General features: G+C 44.1%; 1 protein-coding gene and 20 non-coding genes across 21 annotated transcripts in view; 1 reads left to right on the top strand and 20 right to left on the bottom strand.

The window, feature by feature from the left end:
- The window catches only part of nudcd1 (NudC domain containing 1), a 52,750-nt gene that overhangs the window by 7,815 nt on the left and 17,044 nt on the right, over nucleotides 1–27,891 (top strand). The window contains exons 3-6 of the mRNA XM_073483715.1: nucleotides 5,691–5,876; nucleotides 17,438–17,621; nucleotides 19,532–19,720; nucleotides 24,444–24,651. Coding sequence (XP_073339816.1) covers nucleotides 5,691–5,876; nucleotides 17,438–17,621; nucleotides 19,532–19,720; nucleotides 24,444–24,651 — 767 coding nt within the window. The remainder of the gene's footprint in view (nucleotides 1–5,690; nucleotides 5,877–17,437; nucleotides 17,622–19,531; nucleotides 19,721–24,443; nucleotides 24,652–27,891) is intronic.
- Nucleotides 7,650–7,756, bottom strand: LOC141011301 (U6 spliceosomal RNA). The gene has a single exon (XR_012180272.1). It is a non-coding gene; the product is annotated as a U6 spliceosomal RNA (small nuclear RNA).
- LOC141011299 (U6 spliceosomal RNA) lies at nucleotides 8,127–8,233 on the bottom strand. The gene has a single exon (XR_012180270.1). It is a non-coding gene; the product is annotated as a U6 spliceosomal RNA (small nuclear RNA).
- LOC141011298 (U6 spliceosomal RNA) lies at nucleotides 8,602–8,708 on the bottom strand. The gene has a single exon (XR_012180269.1). It is a non-coding gene; the product is annotated as a U6 spliceosomal RNA (small nuclear RNA).
- On the bottom strand, nucleotides 9,077–9,183 carry LOC141011297 (U6 spliceosomal RNA). Its single transcript, XR_012180268.1, has one exon. It is a non-coding gene; the product is annotated as a U6 spliceosomal RNA (small nuclear RNA).
- LOC141011296 (U6 spliceosomal RNA) lies at nucleotides 9,554–9,660 on the bottom strand. The gene has a single exon (XR_012180267.1). It is a non-coding gene; the product is annotated as a U6 spliceosomal RNA (small nuclear RNA).
- On the bottom strand, nucleotides 10,031–10,137 carry LOC141011294 (U6 spliceosomal RNA). The gene has a single exon (XR_012180266.1). It is a non-coding gene; the product is annotated as a U6 spliceosomal RNA (small nuclear RNA).
- Nucleotides 10,506–10,612, bottom strand: LOC141011293 (U6 spliceosomal RNA). Its single transcript, XR_012180265.1, has one exon. It is a non-coding gene; the product is annotated as a U6 spliceosomal RNA (small nuclear RNA).
- LOC141011292 (U6 spliceosomal RNA) lies at nucleotides 10,981–11,087 on the bottom strand. Its single transcript, XR_012180264.1, has one exon. It is a non-coding gene; the product is annotated as a U6 spliceosomal RNA (small nuclear RNA).
- Nucleotides 11,456–11,562, bottom strand: LOC141011291 (U6 spliceosomal RNA). The gene has a single exon (XR_012180263.1). It is a non-coding gene; the product is annotated as a U6 spliceosomal RNA (small nuclear RNA).
- On the bottom strand, nucleotides 11,937–12,043 carry LOC141011290 (U6 spliceosomal RNA). The gene has a single exon (XR_012180262.1). It is a non-coding gene; the product is annotated as a U6 spliceosomal RNA (small nuclear RNA).
- Nucleotides 12,414–12,520, bottom strand: LOC141011289 (U6 spliceosomal RNA). Its single transcript, XR_012180261.1, has one exon. It is a non-coding gene; the product is annotated as a U6 spliceosomal RNA (small nuclear RNA).
- On the bottom strand, nucleotides 12,891–12,997 carry LOC141011287 (U6 spliceosomal RNA). The gene has a single exon (XR_012180259.1). It is a non-coding gene; the product is annotated as a U6 spliceosomal RNA (small nuclear RNA).
- LOC141011286 (U6 spliceosomal RNA) lies at nucleotides 13,368–13,474 on the bottom strand. The gene has a single exon (XR_012180258.1). It is a non-coding gene; the product is annotated as a U6 spliceosomal RNA (small nuclear RNA).
- On the bottom strand, nucleotides 13,845–13,951 carry LOC141011285 (U6 spliceosomal RNA). Its single transcript, XR_012180257.1, has one exon. It is a non-coding gene; the product is annotated as a U6 spliceosomal RNA (small nuclear RNA).
- On the bottom strand, nucleotides 14,320–14,426 carry LOC141011284 (U6 spliceosomal RNA). Its single transcript, XR_012180256.1, has one exon. It is a non-coding gene; the product is annotated as a U6 spliceosomal RNA (small nuclear RNA).
- LOC141011283 (U6 spliceosomal RNA) lies at nucleotides 14,797–14,903 on the bottom strand. The gene has a single exon (XR_012180255.1). It is a non-coding gene; the product is annotated as a U6 spliceosomal RNA (small nuclear RNA).
- On the bottom strand, nucleotides 15,274–15,380 carry LOC141011282 (U6 spliceosomal RNA). Its single transcript, XR_012180254.1, has one exon. It is a non-coding gene; the product is annotated as a U6 spliceosomal RNA (small nuclear RNA).
- LOC141011281 (U6 spliceosomal RNA) lies at nucleotides 15,749–15,855 on the bottom strand. The gene has a single exon (XR_012180253.1). It is a non-coding gene; the product is annotated as a U6 spliceosomal RNA (small nuclear RNA).
- Nucleotides 16,226–16,332, bottom strand: LOC141011280 (U6 spliceosomal RNA). The gene has a single exon (XR_012180252.1). It is a non-coding gene; the product is annotated as a U6 spliceosomal RNA (small nuclear RNA).
- On the bottom strand, nucleotides 16,703–16,809 carry LOC141011279 (U6 spliceosomal RNA). Its single transcript, XR_012180251.1, has one exon. It is a non-coding gene; the product is annotated as a U6 spliceosomal RNA (small nuclear RNA).

Genomic DNA, 27,891 nt, shown 5'->3' with positions numbered 1-27,891 from the left:
AAAAGGGAGTCAACTGTCTCCTCTGGTCTCAGGGCAGAAGTTGTCTGAGGGCAGGATTTTACTCATGGCTTTTTAGTGTCATCTGGTCCCAGGGCAGAGACCATTGTTTCCCACAATTTTGTCTGAGGGCAGGTGAATCCCTCCTGGTCTCAGAGCAGAAGTCGTATTTTTCTGTTTTAAGGCAACGTAATTGGACAAAAGGGAGTCAAGTGTCTCCTCTGGTATCAGGGCAGAAGTTGTTTTGTAGGATTTTCCTCATGGCTTTTTAGTGTCATCTGGTCTCAGGGTAGAGACCATTGTTTCCCACAATTTTGTCTGAGGGCAGGTGAATCTCTCCTGGTCTCAGGGCAGAAGTTGTTTTGTAGGATTTTCCTCATGGCTGTTTAGTATCATCTTGTCCCAGGGCAGAGACCATTGTTTCCCACAATTTTGTCCGAAGGCAGGTGAATCCCTCCTGGTCTCAGGGCAGAAGTTGTCTGAGGGCAGGTGAATCTCTCCTGGTCTCAGGGCAGAAGTCGTATTTTTCTGTTTTAAGGCAACGTAGTTGGACAAAAGGGAGTCAACTGTCTCCTCTGGTCTCAGGGCAGAAGTTGTCTGAGGGCAGGATTTTACTCATGGCTTTTTAGTGTCATCTGGTCCCAGGGCAGAGACCATTGTTTCCCACAATTTTGTCTGAGGGCAGGTGAATCCCTCCTGGTCTCAGGGCAGAAGTCGTATTTTTCTGTTTTAAGGCAACGTAATTGGACAAAAGGGAGTCAAGTGTCTCCTCTGGTCTCAGGGCAGAAGTTGTATTTTTCTGTTTTAAGGCAACGTAGTTGGACAAAAGGGAGTCAACTGTCTCCTCTGGTCTCAGGGCTGAAGTTGTCTGAGGGCAGGTGAATCCCTCCTGGTCTCAGGGCAGAAGTCGTATTTTTCTGTGTTAAGGCAACATAGTTGGACAAAAGGGAGTCAACTGTCTCCTCTGGTCTCAGGGCAGAAGTTGTCTGAGGGCAGGTGAATCTCTCCTGGTCTCAGGGCAGAAGTCGTATTTTTCTGTTTTAAGGCAACGTAGTTGGACAAAAGGGAGTCAACTGTCTCCTCTGGTCTCAGGGCTGAAGTTGTCTGAGGGCAGGTGAATCCCTCCTGGTCTCAGGGCAGAAGTCGTATTTTTCTGTGTTAAGGCAACGTAGTTGGACAAAAGGGAGTCAACTGTCTCCTCTGGTCTCAGGGCAGAAGTTGTCTGAGGGCAGGTGAATCTCTCCTGGTCTCAGGGCAGAAGTCGTATTTTTCTGTTTTAAGGCAACGTAGTTGGACAAAAGGGAGTCAACTGTCTCCTCTGGTCTCAGGGCAGAAGTTGTCTCAGGGCAGGTGAATCCCTCCTGGTCTCAGGGCAGAAGTTGTCTGAGGGCAGGTGAATCCCTCCTGGTCTCAGGGCAGAAGTCGTATTTTTCTGTTTTAAGGCAACGTAATTGGACAAAAGGGAGTCAAGTGTCTCCTCTGGTCTCAGGGCAGAAGTTGTCTCAGGGCAGGTGAATCCCTCCTGGTCTCAGGGCAGAAGTTGTCTGAGGGCAGGTGAATCCCTCCTGGTCTCAGGGCAGAAGTCGTATTTTTCTGTGTTAAGGCAACGTAGTTGGACAAAAGGGAGTCAACTGTCTCCTCTGGTCTCAGGGCAGAAGTTGTCTGAGGGCAGGATTTTACTCATGGCTTTTTAGTGTCATCTGGTCCCAGGGCAGAGACCATTGTTTCCCACAATTTTGTCTGAGGGCAGGTGAATCCCTCCTGGTCTCAGAGCAGAAGTCGTATTTTTCTGTTTTAAGGCAACGTAATTGGACAAAAGGGAGTCAAGTGTCTCCTCTGGTATCAGGGCAGAAGTTGTTTTGTAGGATTTTCCTCATGGCTTTTTAGTGTCATCTGGTCTCAGGGTAGAGACCATTGTTTCCCACAATTTTGTCTGAGGGCAGGTGAATCTCTCCTGGTCTCAGGGCAGAAGTTGTTTTGTAGGATTTTCCTCATGGCTGTTTAGTATCATCTTGTCCCAGGGCAGAGACCATTGTTTCCCACAATTTTGTCCGAGGGCAGGTGAATCCCTCCTGGTCTCAGGGCAGAAGTTGTCTGAGGGCAGGTGAATCTCTCCTGGTCTCAGGGCAGAAGTCGTATTTTTCTGTTTTAAGGCAACGTAGTTGGACAAAAGGGAGTCAACTGTCTCCTCTGGTCTCAGGGCAGAAGTTGTCTGAGGGCAGGATTTTACTCATGGCTTTTTAGTGTCATCTGGTCCCAGGGCAGAGACCATTGTTTCCCACAATTTTGTCTGAGGGCAGGTGAATCCCTCCTGGTCTCAGGGCAGAAGTTGTCTGAGGGCAGGCGAATCCCTCCTGGTCTCAGAGCAGAAGTCGTATTTTTCTGTTTTAAGGCAACGTAATTGGACAAAAGGGAGTCAAGTGTCTCCTCTGGTCTCAGGGCAGAAGTTGTATTTTTCTGTTTTAAGGCAACGTAGTTGGACAAAAGGGAGTCAACTGTCTCCTCTGGTCTCAGGGCTGAAGTTGTCTGAGGGCAGGTGAATCCCTCCTGGTCTCAGGGCAGAAGTTGTATTTTTCTGTGTTAAGGCAACATAGTTGGACAAAAGGGAGTCAACTGTCTCCTCTGGTCTCAGGGCAGAAGTTGTCTGAGGGCAGGTGAATCTCTCCTGGTCTCAGGGCAGAAGTCGTATTTTTCTGTTTTAAGGCAACGTAGTTGGACAAAAGGGAGTCAACTGTCTCCTCTGGTCTCAGGGCTGAAGTTGTCTGAGGGCAGGTGAATCCCTCCTGGTCTCAGGCCAGAAGTCGTATTTTTCTGTGTTAAGGCAACGTAGTTGGACAAAAGGGAGTCAACTGTCTCCTCTGGTCTCAGGGCAGAAGTTGTCTGAGGGCAGGTGAATCTCTCCTGGTCTCAGGGCAGAAGTCATATTTTTCTGTTTTAAGGCAACGTAGTTGGACAAAAGGGAGTCAACTGTCTCCTCTGGTCTCAGGGCAGAAGTTGTCTCAGGGCAGGTGAATCCCTCCTGGTCTCAGGGCAGAAGTTGTCTGAGGGCAGGTGAATCCCTCCTGGTCTCAGGGCAGAAGTCGTATTTTTCTGTGTTAAGGCAACGTAGTTGGACAAAAGGGAGTCAACTGTCTCCTCTGGTCTCAGGGCAGAAGTTGTCTGAGGGCAGGATTTTACTCATGGCTTTTTAGTGTCATCTGGTCCCAGGGCAGAGACCATTGTTTCCCACAATTTTGTCTGAGGGCAGGTGAATCCCTCCTGGTCTCAGAGCAGAAGTCGTATTTTTCTGTTTTAAGGCAACGTAATTGGACAAAAGGGAGTCAAGTGTCTCCTCTGGTATCAGGGCAGAAGTTGTTTTGTAGGATTTTCCTCATGGCTTTTTAGTGTCATCTGGTCTCAGGGTAGAGACCATTGTTTCCCACAATTTTGTCTGAGGGCAGGTGAATCCCTCCTGGTCTCAGGGCAGAAGCCGTATTTTTCTGTTTTAAGGCAACGTAGTTGGACAAAAGGGAGTCAACTGTCTCCTCTGGTATCAGGGCAGAAGTTGTTTTGTAGGATTTTCCTCATGGCTTTTTAGTGTCATCTGGTCTCAGGGTAGAGACCATTGTTTCCCACAATTTTGTCTGAGGGCAGGTGAATCCCTCCTGGTCTCAGGGCAGAAGCCGTATTTTTCTGTTTTAAGGCAACGTAGTTGGACAAAATGGAGTCAACTGTCTCCTCTGGTATCAGGGCAGAAGTTGTTTTGTAGGATTTTCCTCATGGCTTTTTAGTGTCATCTGGTCTCAGGGTAGAGACCATTGTTTCCCACAATTTTGTCTGAGGGCAGGTGAATCCCTCCTGGTCTCAGGGCAGAAGCCGTATTTTTCTGTTTTAAGGCAACGTAGTTGGACAAAAGGGAGTCAACTGTCTCCTCTGGTCTCAGGGCAGAAGTTGTCTGAGGGCAGGTGAATCCCTCCTGGTCTCAGGGCAGAAGTCGTATTTTTCTGTGTTAAGGCAACGTAGTTGGACAAAAGGGAGTCAACTGTCTCCTCTGGTCTCAGGGCAGAAGTTGTCTGAGGGCAGGATTTTACTCATGGCTTTTTAGTGTCATCTGGTCCCAGGGCAGAGACCATTGTTTCCCACAATTTTGTCTGAGGGCAGGTGAATCCCTCCTGGTCTCAGGGCAGAAGCCGTATTTTTCTGTTTTAAGGCAACGTAGTTGGACAAAATGGAGTCAACTGTCTCCTCTGGTATCAGGGCAGAAGTTGTTTTGTAGGATTTTCCTCATGGCTTTTTAGTGTCATCTGGTCTCAGGGTCGAGACCATTGTTTCCCACAATTTTGTCTGAGGGCAGGTGAATCCCTCCTGATCTCAGGGCAGAAGCCGTATTTTTCTGTTTTAAGGCAACGTAGTTGGACAAAAGGGAGTCAACTGTCTCCTCTGGTCTCAGGGCAGAAGTTGTCTGAGGGCAGGTGAATCCCTCCTGGTCTCAGGGCAGAAGTCGTATTTTTCTGTGTTAAGGCAACGTAGTTGGACAAAAGGGAGTCAACTGTCTCCTCTGGTCTCAGGGCAGAAGTTGTCTGAGGGCAGGATTTTACTCATGGCTTTTTAGTGTCATCTGGTCCCAGGGCAGAGACCATTGTTTCCCACAATTTTGTCTGAGGGCAGGTGAATCCCTCCTGGTCTCAGAGCAGAAGTCGTATTTTTCTGTTTTAAGGCAACGTAATTGGACAAAAGGGAGTCAACTGTCTCCTCTGGTATCAGGGCAGAAGTTGTTTTGTAGGATTTTCCTCATGGCTTTTTAGTGTCATCTGGTCTCAGGGTAGAGACCATTGTTTCCCACAATTTTGTCTGAGGGCAGGTGAATCCCTCCTGGTCTCAGGGCAGAAGCTGTATTTTTCTGTTTTAAGGCAACGTAGTTGGACAAAATGGAGTCAACTGTCTCCTCTGGTCTCTGGGCAGAAGTTGTCTGAGGGCCTTCGAAGGATGCAGCCCCTGAATTGAGACACAGCTATGGTCTTTTTGCACAAATTAACAAAATGGCTCCTTGAATGTTGGTTACACCACCTTGACACTTTAGGAAGTTGACTTGACAGACACAATTCCCCAAATTAATTATAATATTCAGAACAATGGTGTTCCATTTATTTTATTCATTATTAGTCAACACAAATGTAAGATTATGCCAAACTAGTTGATAGGGTGTTTTATTGAGAATTTCATCTTTTTTGAACAAACTTTTTTGAACAAACTATTTGGTATGAAGTTTTTATGGTTATACCTCATTGACATTTTTGCCATTATCCCCTGAATATTCTCTGAAAATTGATTACATCCAGAAATTTTAGATGAGGTCTTCAAAAAGAGAATGTATGCAAGTTATTTGTACATTTATTTTCAAATTTTAACCTTTTTAAATTCAACTGAACCATAAGAACACAAAAAAAACTGCGTTACGTCATTGACCCACATACAGATACCAATATATCTGTGATGGGCCAATATTGCTGGATATTATCGGCCAACTGATATATTGTTACGGCTTTAATTACAATTGTTGGTTTCATCCTTATCCAACAACACATTTAACACTCCCTGCAGATGTGAGTGAATCAAACATAGTTCAGAACGATGTCAAAACAGTAGTAGTAGTTACAGCAATCTGCTTCCTGGATGCAGTTCCGACTGATTGGTCTATTGTGTTCTGAATGCAGGACACCGCCCTTGGGAAGCCCAGAGAGGTCTACAATATAACCACTGATTCGAGCCAGTGTGAGGATCGACTTTGTGCGTCCCTCAGCCTCACCTCAGCGACCTGGGCGGCTCTCTCTGACGGTGCAGGCCGACTGTACCTTCTCCGCACTGGCAAGAGGGGAGACAGCTCTCATGTGAAGTGGGAAGTAAGTATTAGTTATTCATGAACACATTTTTTTTATGTTTTAGACATAAAGTATATTAGTTGCATGTAATCTGGCAATTAATGTGGAGATAAAAGGGCAGTAAGTAATTCATTGTAGGGTTGCAATTAGGAATTATTTTCATTGTCGATAAATCTGCCAATTATTTCCATGATTGGCAATTAATTTAGTCCATAAAATGTGAAAAAATGTGAAAAATGCTCATCAGAATTTCCCTAGATCCCAAATTGATGTCTTCAAATTACTTCTTTTGTCCAACCAACAGTACAGATCCCTAAGATTATTCATTTACTGCCATATATGAGAGAGAAGAGCAGCAAATCGTTAAACTTTAGACGCTAGAACAAGCAAATGTTTTTGTATTTTTTGATTAATCAGTTATCCAAACAGTTGGCAACAAATTTTCTTTGGATTGACTAATCAATTAATCAACTAATCGTTGCAGCTCCCAACTGATTGAATGAGCTACTTTGTCTCCTAAAAAAATCCCTCTTATTTTGTATGTGCTTTAATAATAATACTGCTTCATCATTAGCGTTTTAGGCTTGACACCTCCATTTATTAGCATTTCTAACTGACATTTCTTGTAATGTCAGCCCCTGATCATTGAGTTGTTCACGGCTGTTGAAAATGAGACCAAGATTGGGTGGAAGACAAGTGATGTTTTGAAAGTGAGTGTCCAAAGCCAGATATCTCAGCAACTGCTGATATAATTGATGAGTCACTAAACAACACAGTCAAAGTCCCACAGAAGCAGCAGCATTACGAGTTTTCAAAGTGATTGATCATGACAGTGACAAAAACATTGCCAGCAGACACTTTGACTGGTGACAAGCCAGCATTTAATGTTTGTCTCATTTCTAAAACTTAGGTAATACAGACGAAAGATAAGTCTCGTGATATTCCAGCAAATCTTCCTAATAGTCAACAAACTCCATGAAAATATGCATAATATTGGACCTTTAAAGGTATCAGAAAGAAACAAATCAAGCAACCTAGAGTTATGTTTAGAATTCAGATCCTGTAAATGTGCTCTTGCATTATGAAATGTTATTATTCAGCCTAGAAACATCAAAAAGAAGCATTTTTGAACTTTTATGCAAATTCAAGCTATCGAACCAGTGTCTGTGTTTTAAAAAGCTTAACTGGCCTTTGGAAATTGGCTTGTAGTAGTGAAGGATGAAGGCTTTGATAAATCTTTCAGTCTTTGTGCACTTCATCCTGTTAACAGGCTTGCAATTGGGATTATCTACAAATGAGAGTTCACTCTCTGAACGAGCACACTTAATGCAATCCTGAAAGCAAAGTTCAAGAGTGGAATTTGTAATGAAGATTCAAACACTCGAGTCAGTAACTTACAATGTTGTAATTTTAAGTTTTAGCACTCAGGGATCCCAGCCGAGCTATATTGCATCCGTCACTTTGGTTTGTGTTGTAAAGATACGGCAGTGCAGGCTAGAGGTAGCCAGCGGGCGGTACCCTGAAGCATCACAAGTGAGGGTAATGAGGAGAAAGGCCTCATCCCTCGCTCTTGTTAAAATCAACATGTTTGCAATTAGTATTTGCTGGCTGCCAATTCAGTCTGCACATTTACAAAAGTCATCGAGAGGGGGCGAGGCCAAAAATGCCCTGACACTGAAAAGGGGGCGGAGTTGTGGCTCGCAGCGTGTAATGACTTTGGTTGTGGACTGTTGCACGGAGCGCTGGCAATTCCAGACATTTTCATATCGGACTGCGGCTCGGGGCAGCAAGTTCAAAATGTGGAAACGCTTCACGAATTTGCGTGTCATCATTTTGCAGGGGCCATGCTAATCTTCTCTGTATCGATTCCAATTTATCATGTGTGCTGCCTAAGCAAGCACATTCAGCCCTCAGTCGCTGCATACATTTTAATCTCCTGCTTGCAGGATGATCCTTGTACGGCAGTGCAGGCTAGAGGTAGCCAGCGGGCGGTACCCTGAAGCATCACAAGTGAGGGTAATGAGGAGAAAGGCCTCATCCCTCGCTCTTGTTAAAATCAACATGTTTGCAATTAGTATTTGCTGGCTGCCAATTCAGTCTGCACATTTACAAAAGTCATCGAGAGGGGGCGAGGCCAAAAATGCCCTGACACTGAAAAGGGGGCGGAGTTGTGGCTCGCAGCGTGTAATGACTTTGGTTGTGGACTGTTGCACGGAGCGCTGGCAATTCCAGACATTTTCATATCGGACTGCGGCTCGGGGCAGCAAGTTCAAAATGTGGAAACGCTTCACGAATTTGCGTGTCATCCTTTTGCAGGGGCCATGCTAATCTTCTCTGTATCGATTCCAATTTATCATGTGTGCTGCCTAAGCAAGCACATTCAGCCCTCAGTCGCTGCATACATTTTAATCTCCTGCTTGCAGGATGATCCTTGTACGGCAGTGCAGGCTAGAGGTAGCCAGCGGGCGGTACCCTGAAGCATCACAAGTGAGGGTAATGAGGAGAAAGGCCTCATCCCTCGCTCTTGTTAAAATCAACATGTTTGCAATTAGTATTTGCTGGCTGCCAATTCAGTCTGCACATTTACAAAAGTCATCGAGAGGGGGCGAGGCCAAAAATGCCCTGACACTGAAAAGGGGGCGGAGTTGTGGCTCGCAGCGTGTAATGACTGGTTGTGGACTGTTGCACGGAGCGCTGGCAATTCCAGACATTTTCATATCGGACTGCGGCTCGGGGCAGCAAGTTCAAAATGTGGAAACGCTTCACGAATTTGCGTGTCATCCTTTTGCAGGGGCCATGCTAATCTTCTCTGTATCGATTCCAATTTATCATGTGTGCTGCCTAAGCAAGCACATTCAGCCCTCAGTCGCTGCATACATTTTAATCTCCTGCTTGCAGGATGATCCTTGTACGGCAGTGCAGGCTAGAGGTAGCCAGCGGGCGGTACCCTGAAGCATCACAAGTGAGGGTAATGAGGAGAAAGGCCTCATCCCTCGCTCTTGTTAAAATCAACATGTTTGCAATTAGTATTTGCTGGCTGCCAATTCAGTCTGCACATTTACAAAGGTCATCGAGAGGGGGCGAGGCCAAAAATGCCCTGACACTGAAAAGGGGGCGGAGTTGTGGCTCGCAGCATGTAATGACTGGTTGTGGACTGTTGCACGGAGCGCTGGCAATTCCAGACATTTTCATATCGGACTGCGGCTCGGGGCAGCAAGTTCAAAATGTGGAAACGCTTCACGAATTTGCGTGTCATCCTTTTGCAGGGGCCATGCTAATCTTCTCTGTATCGATTCCAATTTATCATGTGTGCTGCCTAAGCAAGCACATTCAGCCCTCAGTCGCTGCATACATTTTAATCTCCTGCTTGCAGGATGATCCTTGTACGGCAGTGCAGGCTAGAGGTAGCCAGCGGGCGGTACCCTGAAGCATCACAAGTGAGGGTAATGAGGAGAAAGGCCTCATCCCTCGCTCTTGTTAAAATCAACATGTTTGCAATTAGTATTTGCTGGCTGCCAATTCAGTCTGCACATTTACAAAAGTCATCGAGAGGGGGCGAGGCCAAAAATGCCCTGACACTGAAAAGGGGGCGGAGTTGTGGCTCGCAGCGTGTAATGACTTTGGTTGTGGACTGTTGCACGGAGCGCTGGCAATTCCAGACATTTTCATATCGGACTGCGGCTCGGGGCAGCAAGTTCAAAATGTGGAAACGCTTCACGAATTTGCGTGTCATCCTTTTGCAGGGGCCATGCTAATCTTCTCTGTATCGATTCCAATTTATCATGTGTGCTGCCTAAGCAAGCACATTCAGCCCTCAGTCGCTGCATACATTTTAATCTCCTGCTTGCAGGATGATCCTTGTACGGCAGTGCAGGCTAGAGGTAGCCAGCGGGCGGTACCCTGAAGCATCACAAGTGAGGGTAATGAGGAGAAAGGCCTCATCCCTCGCTCTTGTTAAAATCAACATGTTTGCAATTAGTATTTGCTGGCTGCCAATTCAGTCTGCACATTTACAAAAGTCATCGAGAGGGGGCGAGGCCAAAAATGCCCTGACACTGAAAAGGGGGCGGAGTTGTGGCTCGCAGCGTGTAATGACTTTGGTTGTGGACTGTTGCACGGAGCGCTGGCAATTCCAGACATTTTCATATCGGACTGCGGCTCGGGGCAGCAAGTTCAAAATGTGGAAACGCTTCACGAATTTGCGTGTCATCCTTTTGCAGGGGCCATGCTAATCTTCTCTGTATCGATTCCAATTTATCATGTGTGCTGCCTAAGCAAGCACATTCAGCCCTCAGTCGCTGCATACATTTTAATCTCCTGCTTGCAGGATGATCCTTGTACGGCAGTGCAGGCTAGAGGTAGCCAGCGGGCGGTACCCTGAAGCATCACAAGTGAGGGTAATGAGGAGAAAGGCCTCATCCCTCGCTCTTGTTAAAATCAACATGTTTGCAATTAGTATTTGCTGGCTGCCAATTCAGTCTGCACATTTACAAAGGTCATCGAGAGGGGGCGAGGCCAAAAATGCCCTGACACTGAAAAGGGGGCGGAGTTGTGGCTCGCAGCGTGTAATGACTGGTTGTGGACTGTTGCACGGAGCGCTGGCAATTCCAGACATTTTCATATCGGACTGCGGCTCGGGGCAGCAAGTTCAAAATGTGGAAACGCTTCACGAATTTGCGTGTCATCCTTTTGCAGGGGCCATGCTAATCTTCTCTGTATCGATTCCAATTTATCATGTGTGCTGCCTAAGCAAGCACATTCAGCCCTCAGTCGCTGCATACATTTTAATCTCCTGCTTGCAGGATGATCCTTGTACGGCAGTGCAGGCTAGAGGTAGCCAGCGGGCGGTACCCTGAAGCATCACAAGTGAGGGTAATGAGGAGAAAGGCCTCATCCCTCGCTCTTGTTAAAATCAACATGTTTGCAATTAGTATTTGCTGGCTGCCAATTCAGTCTGCACATTTACAAAAGTCATCGAGAGGGGGCGAGGCCAAAAATGCCCTGACACTGAAAAGGGGGCGGAGTTGTGGCTCGCAGCGTGTAATGACTGGTTGTGGACTGTTGCACGGAGCGCTGGCAATTCCAGACATTTTCATATCGGACTGCGGCTCGGGGCAGCAAGTTCAAAATGTGGAAACGCTTCACGAATTTGCGTGTCATCCTTTTGCAGGGGCCATGCTAATCTTCTCTGTATCGATTCCAATTTATCATGTGTGCTGCCTAAGCAAGCACATTCAGCCCTCAGTCGCTGCATACATTTTAATCTCCTGCTTGCAGGATGATCCTTGTACGGCAGTGCAGGCTAGAGGTAGCCAGCGGGCGGTACCCTGAAGCATCACAAGTGAGGGTAATGAGGAGAAAGGCCTCATCCCTCGCTCTTGTTAAAATCAACATGTTTGCAATTAGTATTTGCTGGCTGCCAATTCAGTCTGCACATTTACAAAAGTCATCGAGAGGGGGCGAGGCCAAAAATGCCCTGACACTGAAAAGGGGGCGGAGTTGTGGCTCGCAGCGTGTAATGACTGGTTGTGGACTGTTGCACGGAGCGCTGGCAATTCCAGACATTTTCATATCGGACTGCGGCTCGGGGCAGCAAGTTCAAAATGTGGAAACGCTTCACGAATTTGCGTGTCATCCTTTTGCAGGGGCCATGCTAATCTTCTCTGTATCGATTCCAATTTATCATGTGTGCTGCCTAAGCAAGCACATTCAGCCCTCAGTCGCTGCATACATTTTAATCTCCTGCTTGCAGGATGATCCTTGTACGGCAGTGCAGGCTAGAGGTAGCCAGCGGGCGGTACCCTGAAGCATCACAAGTGAGGGTAATGAGGAGAAAGGCCTCATCCCTCGCTCTTGTTAAAATCAACATGTTTGCAATTAGTATTTATTTGCTGGCTGCCAATTCAGTCTGCACATTTACAAAAGTCATCGAGAGGGGGCGAGGCCAAAAATGCCCTGACACTGAAAAGGGGGCGGAGTTGTGGCTCGCAGCGTGTAATGACTTTGGTTGTGGACTGTTGCACGGAGCGCTGGCAATTCCAGACATTTTCATATCGGACTGCGGCTCGGGGCAGCAAGTTCAAAATGTGGAAACGCTTCACGAATTTGCGTGTCATCCTTTTGCAGGGGCCATGCTAATCTTCTCTGTATCGATTCCAATTTATCATGTGTGCTGCCTAAGCAAGCACATTCAGCCCTCAGTCGCTGCATACATTTTAATCTCCTGCTTGCAGGATGATCCTTGTACGGCAGTGCAGGCTAGAGGTAGCCAGCGGGCGGTACCCTGAAGCATCACAAGTGAGGGTAATGAGGAGAAAGGCCTCATCCCTCGCTCTTGTTAAAATCAACATGTTTGCAATTAGTATTTGCTGGCTGCCAATTCAGTCTGCACATTTACAAAAGTCATCGAGAGGGGGCGAGGCCAAAAATGCCCTGACACTGAAAAGGGGGCGGAGTTGTGGCTCGCAGCGTGTAATGACTTTGGTTGTGGACTGTTGCACGGAGCGCTGGCAATTCCAGACATTTTCATATCGGACTGCGGCTCGGGGCAGCAAGTTCAAAATGTGGAAACGCTTCACGAATTTGCGTGTCATCCTTTTGCAGGGGCCATGCTAATCTTCTCTGTATCGATTCCAATTTATCATGTGTGCTGCCTAAGCAAGCACATTCAGCCCTCAGTCGCTGCATACATTTTAATCTCCTGCTTGCAGGATGATCCTTGTACGGCAGTGCAGGCTAGAGGTAGCCAGCGGGCGGTACCCTGAAGCATCACAAGGGAGGGTAATGAGGAGAAAGGCCTCATCCCTCGCTCTTGTTAAAATCAACATGTTTGCAATTAGTATTTGCTGGCTGCCAATTCAGTCTGCACATTTACAAAAGTCATCGAGAGGGGGCGAGACCAAAAATGCCCTGACACTGAAAAGGGGGCGGAGTTGTGGCTCGCAGCGTGTAATGACTTTGGTTGTGGACTGTTGCACGGAGCGCTGGCAATTCCAGACATTTTCATATCGGACTGCGGCTCGGGGCAGCAAGTTCAAAATGTGGAAACGCTTCACGAATTTGCGTGTCATCCTTTTGCAGGGGCCATGCTAATCTTCTCTGTATCGATTCCAATTTATCATGTGTGCTGCCTAAGCAAGCACATTCAGCCCTCAGTCGCTGCATACATTTTAATCTCCTGCTTGCAGGATGATCCTTGTACGGCAGTGCAGGCTAGAGGTAGCCAGCGGGCGGTACCCTGAAGCATCACAAGTGAGGGTAATGAGGAGAAAGGCCTCATCCCTCGCTCTTGTTAAAATCAACATGTTTGCAATTAGTATTTGCTGGCTGCCAATTCAGTCTGCACATTTACAAAAGTCATCGAGAGGGGGCGAGGCCAAAAATGCCCTGACACTGAAAAGGGGGCGGAGTTGTGGCTCGCAGCGTGTAATGACTTTGGTTGTGGACTGTTGCACGGAGCGCTGGCAATTCCAGACATTTTCATATCGGACTGCGGCTCGGGGCAGCAAGTTCAAAATGTGGAAACGCTTCACGAATTTGCGTGTCATCCTTTTGCAGGGGCCATGCTAATCTTCTCTGTATCGATTCCAATTTATCATGTGTGCTGCCTAAGCAAGCACATTCAGCCCTCAGTCGCTGCATACATTTTAATCTCCTGCTTGCAGGATGATCCTTGTACGGCAGTGCAGGCTAGAGGTAGCCAGCGGGCGGTACCCTGAAGCATCACAAGGGAGGGTAATGAGGAGAAAGGCCTCATCCCTCGCTCTTGTTAAAATCAACATGTTTGCAATTAGTATTTGCTGGCTGCCAATTCAGTCTGCACATTTACAAAAGTCATCGAGAGGGGGCGAGACCAAAAATGCCCTGACACTGAAAAGGGGGCGGAGTTGTGGCTCGCAGCGTGTAATGACTTTGGTTGTGGACTGTTGCACGGAGCGCTGGCAATTCCAGACATTTTCATGTCGGACTGCGGCTCGGGGCAGCAAGTTCAAAATGTGGAAACGCTTCACGAATTTGCGTGTCATCCTTTTGCAGGGGCCATGCTAATCTTCTCTGTATCGATTCCAATTTATCATGTGTGCTGCCTAAGCAAGCACATTCAGCCCTCAGTCGCTGCATACATTTTAATCTCCTGCTTGCAGGATGATCCTTGTACGGCAGTGCAGGCTAGAGGTAGCCAGCGGGCGGTACCCTGAAGCATCACAAGTGAGGGTAATGAGGAGAAAGGCCTCATCCCTCGCTCTTGTTAAAATCAACATGTTTGCAATTAGTATTTGCTGGCTGCCAATTCAGTCTGCACATTTACAAAGGTCATCGAGAGGGGGCGAGGCCAAAAATGCCCTGACACTGAAAAGGGGGCGGAGTTGTGGCTTGCAGCGTGTAATGACTGGTTGTGGACTGTTGCACGGAGCGCTGGCAATTCCAGACATTTTCATGTCGGACTGCGGCTCGGGGCAGCAAGTTCAAAATGTGGAAACGCTTCACGAATTTGCGTGTCATCCTTTTGCAGGGGCCATGCTAATCTTCTCTGTATCGATTCCAATTTATCATGTGTGCTGCCTAAGCAAGCACATTCAGCCCTCAGTCGCTGCATACATTTTAATCTCCTGCTTGCAGGATGATCCTTGTACGGCAGTGCAGGCTAGAGGTAGCCAGCGGGCGGTACCCTGAAGCATCACAAGTGAGGGTAATGAGGAGAAAGGCCTCATCCCTCGCTCTTGTTAAAATCAACATGTTTGCAATTAGTATTTGCTGGCTGCCAATTCAGTCTGCACATTTACAAAAGTCATCGAGAGGGGGCGAGGCCAAAAATGCCCTGACACTGAAAAGGGGGCGGAGTTGTGGCTCGCAGCGTGTAATGACTTTGGTTGTGGACTGTTGCACGGAGCGCTGGCAATTCCAGACATTTTCATATCGGACTGCGGCTCGGGGCAGCAAGTTCAAAATGTGGAAACGCTTCACGAATTTGCGTGTCATCCTTTTGCAGGGGCCATGCTAATCTTCTCTGTATCGATTCCAATTTATCATGTGTGCTGCCTAAGCAAGCACATTCAGCCCTCAGTCGCTGCATACATTTTAATCTCCTGCTTGCAGGATGATCCTTGTACGGCAGTGCAGGCTAGAGGTAGCCAGCGGGCGGTACCCTGAAGCATCACAAGTGAGGGTAATGAGGAGAAAGGCCTCATCCCTCGCTCTTGTTAAAATCAACATGTTTGCAATTAGTATTTGCTGGCTGCCAATTCAGTCTGCACATTTACAAAAGTCATCGAGAGGGGGCGAGGCCAAAAATGCCCTGACACTGAAAAGGGGGCGGAGTTGTGGCTCGCAGCGTGTAATGACTTTGGTTGTGGACTGTTGCACGGAGCGCTGGCAATTCCAGACATTTTCATATCGGACTGCGGCTCGGGGCAGCAAGTTCAAAATGTGGAAACGCTTCACGAATTTGCGTGTCATCCTTTTGCAGGGGCCATGCTAATCTTCTCTGTATCGATTCCAATTTATCATGTGTGCTGCCTAAGCAAGCACATTCAGCCCTCAGTCGCTGCATACATTTTAATCTCCTGCTTGCAGGATGATCCTTGTACGGCAGTGCAGGCTAGAGGTAGCCAGCGGGCGGTACCCTGAAGCATCACAAGTGAGGGTAATGAGGAGAAAGGCCTCATCCCTCGCTCTTGTTAAAATCAACATGTTTGCAATTAGTATTTGCTGGCTGCCAATTCAGTCTGCACATTTACAAAGGTCATCGAGAGGGGGCGAGGCCAAAAATGCCCTGACACTGAAAAGGGGGCGGAGTTGTGGCTCGCAGCGTGTAATGACTGGTTGTGGACTGTTGCACGGAGCGCTGGCAATTCCAGACATTTTCATATCGGACTGCGGCTCGGGGCAGCAAGTTCAAAATGTGGAAACGCTTCACGAATTTGCGTGTCATCCTTTTGCAGGGGCCATGCTAATCTTCTCTGTATCGATTCCAATTTATCATGTGTGCTGCCTAAGCAAGCACATTCAGCCCTCAGTCGCTGCATACATTTTAATCTCCTGCTTGCAGGATGATCCTTGTACGGCAGTGCAGGCTAGAGGTAGCCAGCGGGCGGTACCCTGAAGCATCACAAGTGAGGGTAATGAGGAGAAAGGCCTCATCCCTCGCTCTTGTTAAAATCAACATGTTTGCAATTAGTATTTGCTGGCTGCCAATTCAGTCTGCACATTTACAAAAGTCATCGAGAGGGGGCGAGGCCAAAAATGCCCTGACACTGAAAAGGGGGCGGAGTTGTGGCTCGCAGCGTGTAATGACTTTGGTTGTGGACTGTTGCACGGAGCGCTGGCAATTCCAGACATTTTCATATCGGACTGCGGCTCGGGGCAGCAAGTTCAAAATGTGGAAACGCTTCACGAATTTGCGTGTCATCCTTTTGCAGGGGCCATGCTAATCTTCTCTGTATCGATTCCAATTTATCATGTGTGCTGCCTAAGCAAGCACATTCAGCCCTCAGTCGCTGCATACATTTTAATCTCCTGCTTGCAGGATGATCCTTGTACGGCAGTGCAGGCTAGAGGTAGCCAGCGGGCGGTACCCTGAAGCATCACAAGTGAGGGTAATGAGGAGAAAGGCCTCATCCCTCGCTCTTGTTAAAATCAACATGTTTGCAATTAGTATTTGCTGGCTGCCAATTCAGTCTGCACATTTACAAAAGTCATCGAGAGGGGGCGAGGCCAAAAATGCCCTGACACTGAAAAGGGGGCGGAGTTGTGGCTCGCAGCGTGTAATGACTTTGGTTGTGGACTGTTGCACGGAGCGCTGGCAATTCCAGACATTTTCATATCGGACTGCGGCTCGGGGCAGCAAGTTCAAAATGTGGAAACGCTTCACGAATTTGCGTGTCATCCTTTTGCAGGGGCCATGCTAATCTTCTCTGTATCGATTCCAATTTATCATGTGTGCTGCCTAAGCAAGCACATTCAGCCCTCAGTCGCTGCATACATTTTAATCTCCTGCTTGCAGGATGATCCTTGTACGGCAGTGCAGGCTAGAGGTAGCCAGCGGGCGGTACCCTGAAGCATCACAAGTGAGGGTAATGAGGAGAAAGGCCTCATCCCTCGCTCTTGTTAAAATCAACATGTTTGCAATTAGTATTTGCTGGCTGCCAATTCAGTCTGCACATTTACAAAAGTCATCGAGAGGGGGCGAGGCCAAAAATGCCCTGACACTGAAAAGGGGGCGGAGTTGTGGCTCGCAGCGTGTAATGACTTTGGTTGTAGACCGAACTGACGCTGAAAAGGGTAAAATGGCATAAAAGCTACACATTTAAGAAATTAAAGTAACGACTGTCAATAAATGCAATTTCCCTTGATTCATTGATATATTGGATAATCATTTCAGCTGTCATTAGTAGTTTTGTGCACGTGAATGAGCTAACTTACCATTGATTTCATATAACTTGTCACAGATTACATTTTGGTGCATTAAGCTGTCTTCATGAAAAGTAGACATTCATTGAATTAATATTATTGTCAGCTAAGAGATTCAGCCAAATGTTGACTGAACACTTTTAAAATCATTGTATTTGTTGATCCTGTGCTTGTAGCCGCTGTTTAGTGAAGACATGGGGGAGCCTTTCACCATCCTCCACAGTGTCTCGCATGTCCAAGATAAACTCCACATCATGGAGCTCCTGCTGCTCCGCATCCAGAAAGACCCACAGGAAACCAAAGGAAGTGGATACTCAGTGTCTTTGGAGTGGATCACAGTCGCCAACACTGCAGCACATGGTGGGTGGTGCTCTGACATGTCAAAATTTTAGTAATTGACCATGAAGTCAGATAAAACAAGCGTGTCAGACATAATTAGGTCTGAATTAGAATCTAAATTTCAAGCCTGTCATCTCATTTTTTTGTTCCATTTTTACTAAATTCATACTCGGTGGACGACAGAAATTCTTGTTAATTAAACCATACTAGGAAGTTAGTCATAGTCTGCCATGAATGGAGTTCAGTTATTATGTGCCAGATGAGATTAGTTTACACTGAAGCAAACATTGCCAAGAAGGATTTTCATTAAAGTTCTTGGCACCAGCTGAGAAAGAAAGACACCCCAACTAATGATTCAAAGAATGGAAAGATAAAAACACAGCAGCAGCCTGCGGAGAGTCCCTTCCTCATTATGTTGGATTTAAAGATTCAACCCTTTGATATCTGCAAGCTGTTGAATAATCTTTTGTTGTTTTTTCAGTGTCTCAATGTTTGACTAAGTCTACATTTTGATAACGATAATCAGCTATGTCTGGTCTTGACTTTTAATCTTGTTTTACAGTTAGTGGGCAGGGTTTTAATAACACTGTAGAGAGGAATTAGAGCATCCAAAATGAATTTTGATTTAATGCATGACATAACCAAGATCAATATTATCAACATGCCCAAGTTGCTTCATCCTAACATTTATGAAATGCTTTTGAGGACAAAATTAGACATATATCGTGTGTCGTGATACAGCCTAAAAATATTGTGATATTATTTAAGGCCAGCCCTAATTTGAAACTGAAAATATAACATCCATTCATGGTAAAACATAACTCATTTTGCAGATTATATTGTCTGCCTATGGTTTCCAAAAATTAAGTATGTATCAGTATGACTGGATAAATTATTGATCGTCTAAGTCAGCCATTCTCAAACTTTATACACTGTGTACAAAAAAATATCAGGCTTGTACCACCATAATGACCATAATGTTAAAATACTGCAGTGTCAGCCTACTCTGTCTAGCTTTTGTGCCGTTTGCTAACATTAGCAGGTGTTATCGATGCTTCAGCAGGGCTGCTTGAGTAGCCACTGGCGCTTGTGCTCGGTTCACTGTCTTCAGCTTCACTTTCAACAGGGCTGCTCAGAATGTTCTCCTACTCTTCACTTGTCATAGTAGTAGAGTACCCGGAGTCACCTTGCTGTGTTTTTGAAACTTTCATTTTACCTTCACTTTCTATCACAGACTACATATCAGGCTGACACAAAAATATCACAGAAAAGACAAAACTTATTTTTAATTACATTTAAGTTTTGGTATTTTAATTTGAAATTCTGCATTATTTTGTTAGTATTATACCATATGGTTGTAAATTTACTAATTTCATTTTCAAATAACATTCCTGGGACTCCTCATCGTACCATGAGAGGGAGCTCTAGTATGGCGAGTTTAAGTAATTGTCCTGTACAACTAAACATTTGTTGGTTTCAGTTTTAATTTGGTCAAAACAAGTTATTTGAAAATATTTTTAGAGGTAAAGATAAATTACATTTACAATTAAATATGCATTTGATGCAGCCCGAATCTAATGAGAAAAAATGGACATGATGCACAGGCAAGGTCACCATTGATAACACCCACAAACTAAACAATGCAACAAAAAAGAAAATAAACCAGGAGACACCACCCTCACTTTCACATCAGGTTGCAGAAATTTGTCTTTCTCAAAGAGTTGATTGTAGCTGGAATAAAGCACTGGATATTCCTCTAGAGAAGTCAAACCTCCGCCCTAATGAGAGGTACAAGAACTCCTTATGTATTTGGAGTGCAGTGAAATAACATGAGATGTCTACATGGCTCTGACATGTTGATGTGATTCATCTTGGTCTCTGTCAGAGTCTAATGGAGGACAAGATTACTTTACACCTTTTATCACATGCAGGTCAGGAGAAGAAGTACGAGGTGAAGAAGAGGAGGGTCCTCAGGGGGAAGTCGGTGCCTCACTACGCAGCGTTGGAGCCACAGGGGAAGGGGATGATGGTGGCCTCGGAGAAACCATTTGTCTTCACACATGTGGATGGTCTTCCTGTGGAGCAGCCTGACCCAGAGCCAATGGATGTGGAGAAGACAGGTGGGTCAAAGGTGCTGCTGAGAAATCGGCTGGAGAAATCTGCTAGAAAGTTATTACTGTGGTGAGAGATTTCACTGCTTTAGATCATTATTCCACCAGGTATTTTGACACTTTAAAAACATTATTTAGCCATGCCTCTACTTGTTATTTACAACAACACTGATTCCCGAAAAGTTGGGATGCTGTGTATAACAAATAAATATTGACATACAATTGACATACAGTATACTCAACTGAAAAAACAACACAAAGACAATATTAGATTTTGATTTAGATAGATTTTGGTAAATATATGCTTAACACATGGGTTAAGTAAACTAGTGTATGTACAGATCTGTACATACACACACTGTACATGTCATTCAGTGATTAAGTTGAATTGTGGGTAATGTAGGCATCAGGTTTTTGAAAAGGAATAAGAATACATGGAATAAAAAGGGTGACATCTCTGGTTCTGATTTAATTTTAAATTGTCTATAATGAGGTGAAAAGGAGTGTAATGCTAGACTGCTTTTCAAAACATGGTGCCTACACACGATGCAATTTAGGCACTCAGTGACATCACTTGAGGCAGTTTATCAGATTATATGCAGCTTCCTCTGGAGTCACATAAGGCATTATGCTACTTTTTTCACATATGCAGTAGTACTCCCCATGACCTGTAAACACTTGGTGGAGTTACCCTTTTAAAACTCAAGCCTTTGTTAAGTGATTTGACACAGTCTTACTTGTGTCTGAGACTTTGAGAAAACACAAAAAGAGACTTTGACATGGTTTGGCATTGATCTTATTTATAGTGAGAAATTGCCATCTTTATTTATTTATTTATTTATTATTTTTTTCTTGTTAAGATCACAGTCTGAAACTTACCAGCCAGTCAGTAAAACTGTTGAAACAAAGTGAAATCCAAACATCATCTGGGTTCTGAGCTCCTGTCCTGCCTCCCTCTGTGAAAGATATGACATCACCACACCACTCACTTCTTGGCATTTCTGTGATGAGACTATTTCCGGTCAAGATTCATCTTGCATTTGCATATGCTTGTTTTTAGTCAAGCAGCGTTCACGTCCTCCACTCATTACCTTCAAGAGGCACAGACTGAATAGTTGGGTTGTAGTCATAGAAACGCCTGAGCAGGCAGCGGAAAATTCCCAATCAGACCGGGTCTCTGTCAGATCTGGTCGTCTGTATCTGTGTGCATGGATATGTCTCCAGGCCACTTATTACTGCTCGTATGGATGTTGTGTGTCTGTGTGGCACAATCATAGCATAATCTTTCTTCTATGTGCAGCAGTGATGGATTAGAGTCTGTTTATGTTAGTCAGTGAAAGAGTGAAAGTTGGATTTTTGTGTGGGCCTGCAATTTTTAAATATTAATCATTAAATATTTATGTGGTGATTAATCAGTGCACTTTGTTAAAAGATGTTAAAATTATAAATGCTGGTTGTCTTCAAATTGCTCATTGTCCAACAGTCAAAAACCCAAAGGTGTGAAAAGTAGCACATTCTCACATTTCAGAGACCGGAACAAAAAATATAGTTGGTATACAACCTTGTGAAATGGCTGTTAAACAATTATCAAATTGGCAGATAAAATCAGATAAAGGTCGGACATTTTGGGAAAGGAACTTCTTTTCTTTCTTGCCTAGAGCTAGATGAGAAGGTTGATACAACTCTCATTATAACCCACAGTGCTGTGTCTGCGCTGGAGGAAGGTCTGGCTGCACCAATTCTGGTGCAGAGGACGAAATGCTCTGCTGTTGTTTGTAGTTCTTTAAACCATTCACAATCATCAAACGCGGCACAAAGCCAAAGATGCAGCGCTGGTGCATCTGCAAAACAGCTTTGGAGGGAACTAGTCTTCCACGAGCCCTGGCATTAAAGGATAAGTTCACCTAACAATGACAATTCATCATTTTCTGCTCATCTTATCCTCTGCAAAAAAGTTTAAGAAAATGTGTAACTATTAGTTTAATTGACTGCATAATTCAGCATCAATCAAGATTTTATTCTGAGTTAGATACTTTCGTTTTTCATATTTCATATAATCATATCATCAGAGGGGTTTTCACACAGGACTTTCATAGATTCACAAAACATTCAGTGTCTGAACTGAACCAAACAATCCAACTGGTCTTTATTCCTTTTCCTGCTCTTACACTCAGTTGCACTCACAACCTCTAAACAGGCTGACGAACAGCCACCCTCTCTTTCTGAGAAAAATCTCAGGTGACCCAGACAGGGAAAGATGTGTGCGTGTGTTGATGGTGCAGAAGCAGAATAATGGCAGCTTTTTAGCAGATCCTTTTATCAGCACTCTATCTTTCTCCTTTCGGAGTGGAGGAAGTGTATGAGTTGTCAAGAGAGTGGCTATCTTCAAACAAGATTGTAAGCGATGAGAGAGCAAAAGGGGGCTGGAGAGATGATGGTGCGCTGATGGAAAAGAGGTGCATATTCACGTATGTACTGAACTACAATATGAATATACTACATAGATTGAGAAACCATCCAAATGAATATGATTTAGATCACCAAAGGACACCAAAAATCCTCCACTTATAAATAAATTCATGCCTTTTCTGTTTGCTGTGAATACAGTATTTTATCTTTATACAGTATGTGTCTGTGTGGCAATTTGGCCATCAGAGAAGTTGGAGAGATGAGGAGAAGAAAGGGAAAAGTGATGGAGGATTTGGCAGCTTGACTTCTCTCCTTCTCATTAGTTTCTTTGTTGATTCAGTCATCAACAAAAGGTGATAATGAACATGTTTCAGTTCCTCACTTCTCTGCCAGATATGGAGCAGATCTGTTGGGTTGGAGCATCATTATTGGACCAATTTCAGTTCTCAGGCGTTGCCAGTAATCACAGACTGTTGTATATGACGGTTCTGGCACATAATTCTCTCTATAGGAGTGTTGTATAAGTGTGTCTGTGTATAAATCAGATTATTCAGCTTGGGTTATTTTTTTCCCTCATAGTTACAACACCAGCATGCTTATTTTTCACTGGATTGGGTTGAAATTTGTCCTAAACATCCAAGAGACCCTAAGAAACATGGCAAAATGTATGTATTTAAATTGTTGATTTTTTTTATTTCTTTCTCAAAAATACCAAGCTGTATTGGATTCTGTTTCCCGGTTGGTGAGATGAGTTGATTTTTTTTTCTTTCACGAAAATACCAAGCTGTATTGGATTCTGTTTCCCGGCTGGTGAGATGAGGTGCATCGCTGAGTGATGAGGTCACTGTATTCTGCTGCTTTTTCAATGCTTGGCAGCTACGTTACAGGAAGCAGGAGACCTTTCACCTGAGACAAGGAGAAAACTGTTTCCTGAAAGAAAATAATGTATGAATCTCCTGTCAGATCAGCAATGGATGAAAAGGACTTTGTTGATAAAAGAAGGATTTATTTTAGAAATATTTATCAGTGAACAACCTCTGAATCCTTCCTGAAAATGTGATTCAAGTGCAAGACTGGAAATTGTTTCTGATCAGATTTGTGATGAGATTGTTTGCTCCGTGTATGATTATATCCTTTTATCCAGCATCTGTGGACTGTTAGACAGGAGTTGAAGAAGGACACAAGGCTGGCTGTTCATACATTTTCCATCAAGGCTTTTAACAAACATGGCCTCCTGACTTCACTTCATTCAGGATGTACATCTGTTCTCACCATCCCCAGCAACATTCAGAGACCAACGCTTTCTGTGACGACTTATTTTATGTTTCATTATAGTGCACCACCCACTCCAGGTGTTCTCAGTGACTACTAGGAAAAATTATTTGATTGCAGAGCACTGAATGATAACAGGCCAGTGGAGGTGCTGAGTCAGAGGCAACAGACAGTTGGCTTCTTAACAATGTGGGAAACTGTGAGAACGGATTTTGTCCATGTTAAGAAGAAGCGGAAATGCGGCTGTCATCTACGTGAAAAAGGTCTACAAAGGAAGTAGTTGAGAGTCAATTCAGTTTTGTGCTTTAAACCACTGTAGTTAATACTTTTGCTGTCATGGTCACAAAAATCATACCTTTTCCCATGCTACATGTCCCTCTGCATTTCTGTTATTTATCTGCATCTGGATCTGAATTGAAACACATATTATGTACATTGGTGATAGACAATCATGGGATATACCGTATGTACCAGCTGCAGGTCATGAGAAAAAGCCTTAATTACCATGGCAAGATTGAGAAACCCTTTTAAGAAATGATGAATCAGCACCTGGCTTGGATCCACCCCAAAAATAGCTAACGTGTTTCTTGGCCGATGGCCTAACGTTGCACTAAACTTAATTGAGATCTGTTAACAGAGTTTTAAGGTCTCATTCTCACTTGCCAACAAACAGTCAGGGAGAATGTTTTTTTGTACTTCTATGAAAGACTTAGAAAGAAAGACTGTACTGATTACTACCAGTAGCACAACAAAATTAACAAAAAGTGAATATTAATGGATATTTCTGCTCAACACTGCAGAGGAAAATGTCAAATGATGCAGGAGAATTGATTTAATAGCTTCACTGTGAGCTCGGTCCTCGCAGGCCCCCCATTGCTGTATGATAATTCATTTTTTAAATAGTCTCCCGTCTGCATTGTCACTGAATATTCAACAGTAATTCCCTTCAATTTCAGCACTGCAATAGATGTTTTATGTATGACTCTGTAACAGCTGGCCCAGGATTGTCATTAACTTTAGCACCATACATTTCTCTCCTGTTTGAATTCAGATCCCATTTACTTTTGGCAGCAGACAGCGGAGGACATCACAGTGTGCGTGCGCATGCCTGAGGGTGTCATCAAAGAGGAGGTGCAGTTCAGGCTGATGGCAGACAATATCAGTATTGGAGTCCAGGGGTTCGCTGCTTTACTGGAAGGCCAGCTGTACGCATCTGTTGACCCTGAGGCCAGTGCCTGGATCATCAAGAATGACAAAAGGTGTGTATCCTGGAAAGTGCAAAGATGCTTTCATATTTTACAGAACTGTAGTTGTACTTCCACTTATATATATGCTAATTTGGTATTCACTGTAGAGGAGAATACCTAAAATCTATACAGCAATATCACCAAAAGGTTTAAAATTCTGAAATGAAATGAAGATTATTTTGACACTGCAAGGCACTGAGGTTGAATTTCTCCAGAAAAAAGTAATCAGCTGTCTTAAAGGGGTTAATAGATTGAAGATTTCTTCTTTTTTTACACCACTGAATCACAAGGTGTGTGGCTAGGATATTGTATAACCTCTCTTTAAATTGCCACCTTGTGGCATGTCCCTGTGACCCTGGTCACAGTGTCCTTGTTGGGTCTCTTAAGAGAAATTTGCCCCTGGAAATGAGCGAGACCCAGAGCAATTCAAGAAACCTTTCACATTAAATCACCACCAGTGAAAAACGTCACCTTGCCTATAGACTGGGACAAACTCCTGTAGCCAGGCTTGGGGAGTGAAGCCGTCAGTCAAACATCAGACAATTGCAAAAGGGAAGGCAGGGCCTCGGTCAGGCTGTTTTCAATAGAGGAGAAGTACTGCTGGCCATGATTGCAGATATAGCTGCTCAGTAAAGGAAGAACCTTGAGAAACTTCTGAAACTGACGACATGCCCTCTGTTGAGGAGGCAGAGTCAGCCACTAACCCTTGTAACTCTGTTGTGAGTTGCAAGGTGCCACTCAACAAACAAGGGGTAGGGGTAATTGGAAATGGGATTGAGCCATCGTCTCTACTGCCTATTATTGTCCTTTCAATCACTATAGCCAAGCTGCATCCCCTCCTTTTTAAACAAGAATACAAACAAAGTCATCATTTCCTGGATGAGAAGTCTGTCCCATGGGTCCCCAGGTGTCTCGAATTGCATTCCGCAGTTTGGCAGCCTTGTTGGCTGGGAAGAAAATGTGTCTCAAACCATTCTTCATTGAAAGGAATTGAGAGCAAAATATCTGACTTCCCTGGCAGGGGCCACTGGGCTCTGCAGTGACAAAGCATTTGTGGATGAGATTTATCCTTAGATTTTTGGACATACATCTTCTATGTCTCACGCAGGTCTGTGCATTGTTGAACTGCAACTAGAACACCTGATATAAATGGAGATGTTTTCCGGTTGTGAAAGGACCATTTCTTTTTCTAATTTTGAAATACTTCCTCTGTGAGTCAGTGTTGCAAAATAATAAAACATAAAAAGTTTTATAAAAAAATACTTTTCATAAGCACCGGATTTATTAATCCAGTAGTCAATATGAGTTGAGTCATATCCTCTCTTTTATCTGCGTCTCTATCAGCTCTCCATCTCTTCTTCAATAAAAGTCCTCCAATGCTCCATTCAGTATAAAAACATGTTACATAGCCTGTTTGTGATTTTTCTTGTCTGCCTCGAGTTTGAAGGCTTGTGTGTGTGTGTGTGTGTGTGTGTGTGTGTGTGTGTGTGTGTCTGTGTGTGTGTGTGTGTGTGTGTGTGTGTGAGGGCAAGAGAACATGTCTGCGTCTGTCTGTGTCTTGTGTGCAGAGAGACAAATCTAAAGATAATTTTGTTCGGAAGAGGAACTGAGAGGTGGACATGAGTGTTAATTCTGCAAGGTCATATTAATCTTATTTCTGCTTATCTATCAGCGATATTTCAATTTCACTTCACATTTGGTGGGTGATGGTTCCATACTGTGACATTCTGCTGTATGCATCTACATGCCATTTTAAGCCGTGACTGTCTCAGAAAATCACGGCTCTATTCTGGGTGTTGATTGAGTTATCCCACAGATACACAGAGGACATTATGTTAGCCAAACAAAATATAAAAACGACAATTTCATGTTTCCATGAGGAGAATCAATATGTGTTTTAGATTGAAATCTACCTGAGGAAAGCATGTATGTTTGTTTATCTCTGCATATGGGTGCATACTGCATCAGAATACTCCCATTGTTCGTATTGAGCATGTTTTTCCATACCACTGGGCTTTGCTCTTTGTAGACAGACAGCTGAGCACCATCCAGAACTGAATTAAGAAGCTGCCCATTGAGTCTCTTTCATATCTTCTTATTGTTGTCCAAATATAGACCAGTTTTGTAGCACCCAACAGTACAAAAGGGAATCAGTGATACAGGCTTCTGAAGGCTCATGTTCATGTTCTAGGCTGCAACATGTCACGTTGAAGTGGAAGGTGACTGACTAAAAAGCCTCAAAAATCTGAAGAAATTAATGTTTTCCACAGCTACAAATTTCTGTTAAAGATAAAATGGGACTGTGGCGCTGCAGAGATGGCCTATAAATCTTGTTCTCCAGGTGTAACAAAGCATGTTTGTTTGGTACAGACCCCAACTAATGTCACATCAACAGGATTTTAATTGTTTTTTCAGTAAAAATGAAAATTGGGATGCAGAAATGATCATTCTCACTTATCCTGAATCATATTGCAATCACAGTATATTTCAAATTAATCGCATAATGATTTTTTTTTTGTACTGTATCCTGCAGCCCTGACTGAAACCCAAAGATTAAAGACCCATGATTAAACTTCAAAATCATTAAAACCTGGTTTGGTTCTGATCGCCAGTTCCATGTTTGATCTGCTTACCAGTTGTCAAAAATACTTTGAAACTGAAAATGAGCATAATATGTCTCCTTTAAATCAATGTTTTGCTGCATTTGACAGCCAATACCTTTACATGCCTTGACTGTATTAACAATGTTTCTGGATTTCAACGTCTATAAAAAAGACTTTTGTGCCCAGCAGAGATAGTGTTAATGATCGGATTATGTAACAGCAAAAATAGTTGTTAGAGAGCAAGCAAGCAAACTACATTTATAGCAACAGAGGTTGGTGCCTTACAAGTGGATGAAAAGGGAAACAGGGAGATAGAAGAGACAGAGAGGACAAAATATAACACAAAGAGTCAAGTACCATCAATAAAAAGTAAATTATTACAGTGGGATTATTTAAAAAATCTTTTTTAGGCTAAATGATACAGTAAACTTGCATAATCTTGAGTAATTATTACTTAGTTTCTGTTGTTATGATTCTTGAATTTGTCCAAAATTGCAGATCATCTCTATATGTGGTGCTTCATACTGTGATACGAATACATTTACAGTCTGCCTTTTCATCCTTCAACCCTACTCAGTGGACCGAAAATGTATTGGAGACCACATGATACATTCAGTACCAGAAAACATGATAAATCCCCAACACCACT

Source organism: Pagrus major, chromosome 16 (assembly GCF_040436345.1).
Source record: "Pagrus major chromosome 16, Pma_NU_1.0".
Taxonomy (NCBI): domain Eukaryota; kingdom Metazoa; phylum Chordata; class Actinopteri; order Spariformes; family Sparidae; genus Pagrus; species Pagrus major.
The sequence above is the reverse complement of the archived record's forward strand: the minus strand, read 5'-3'. Positions and strand labels throughout refer to the sequence as shown.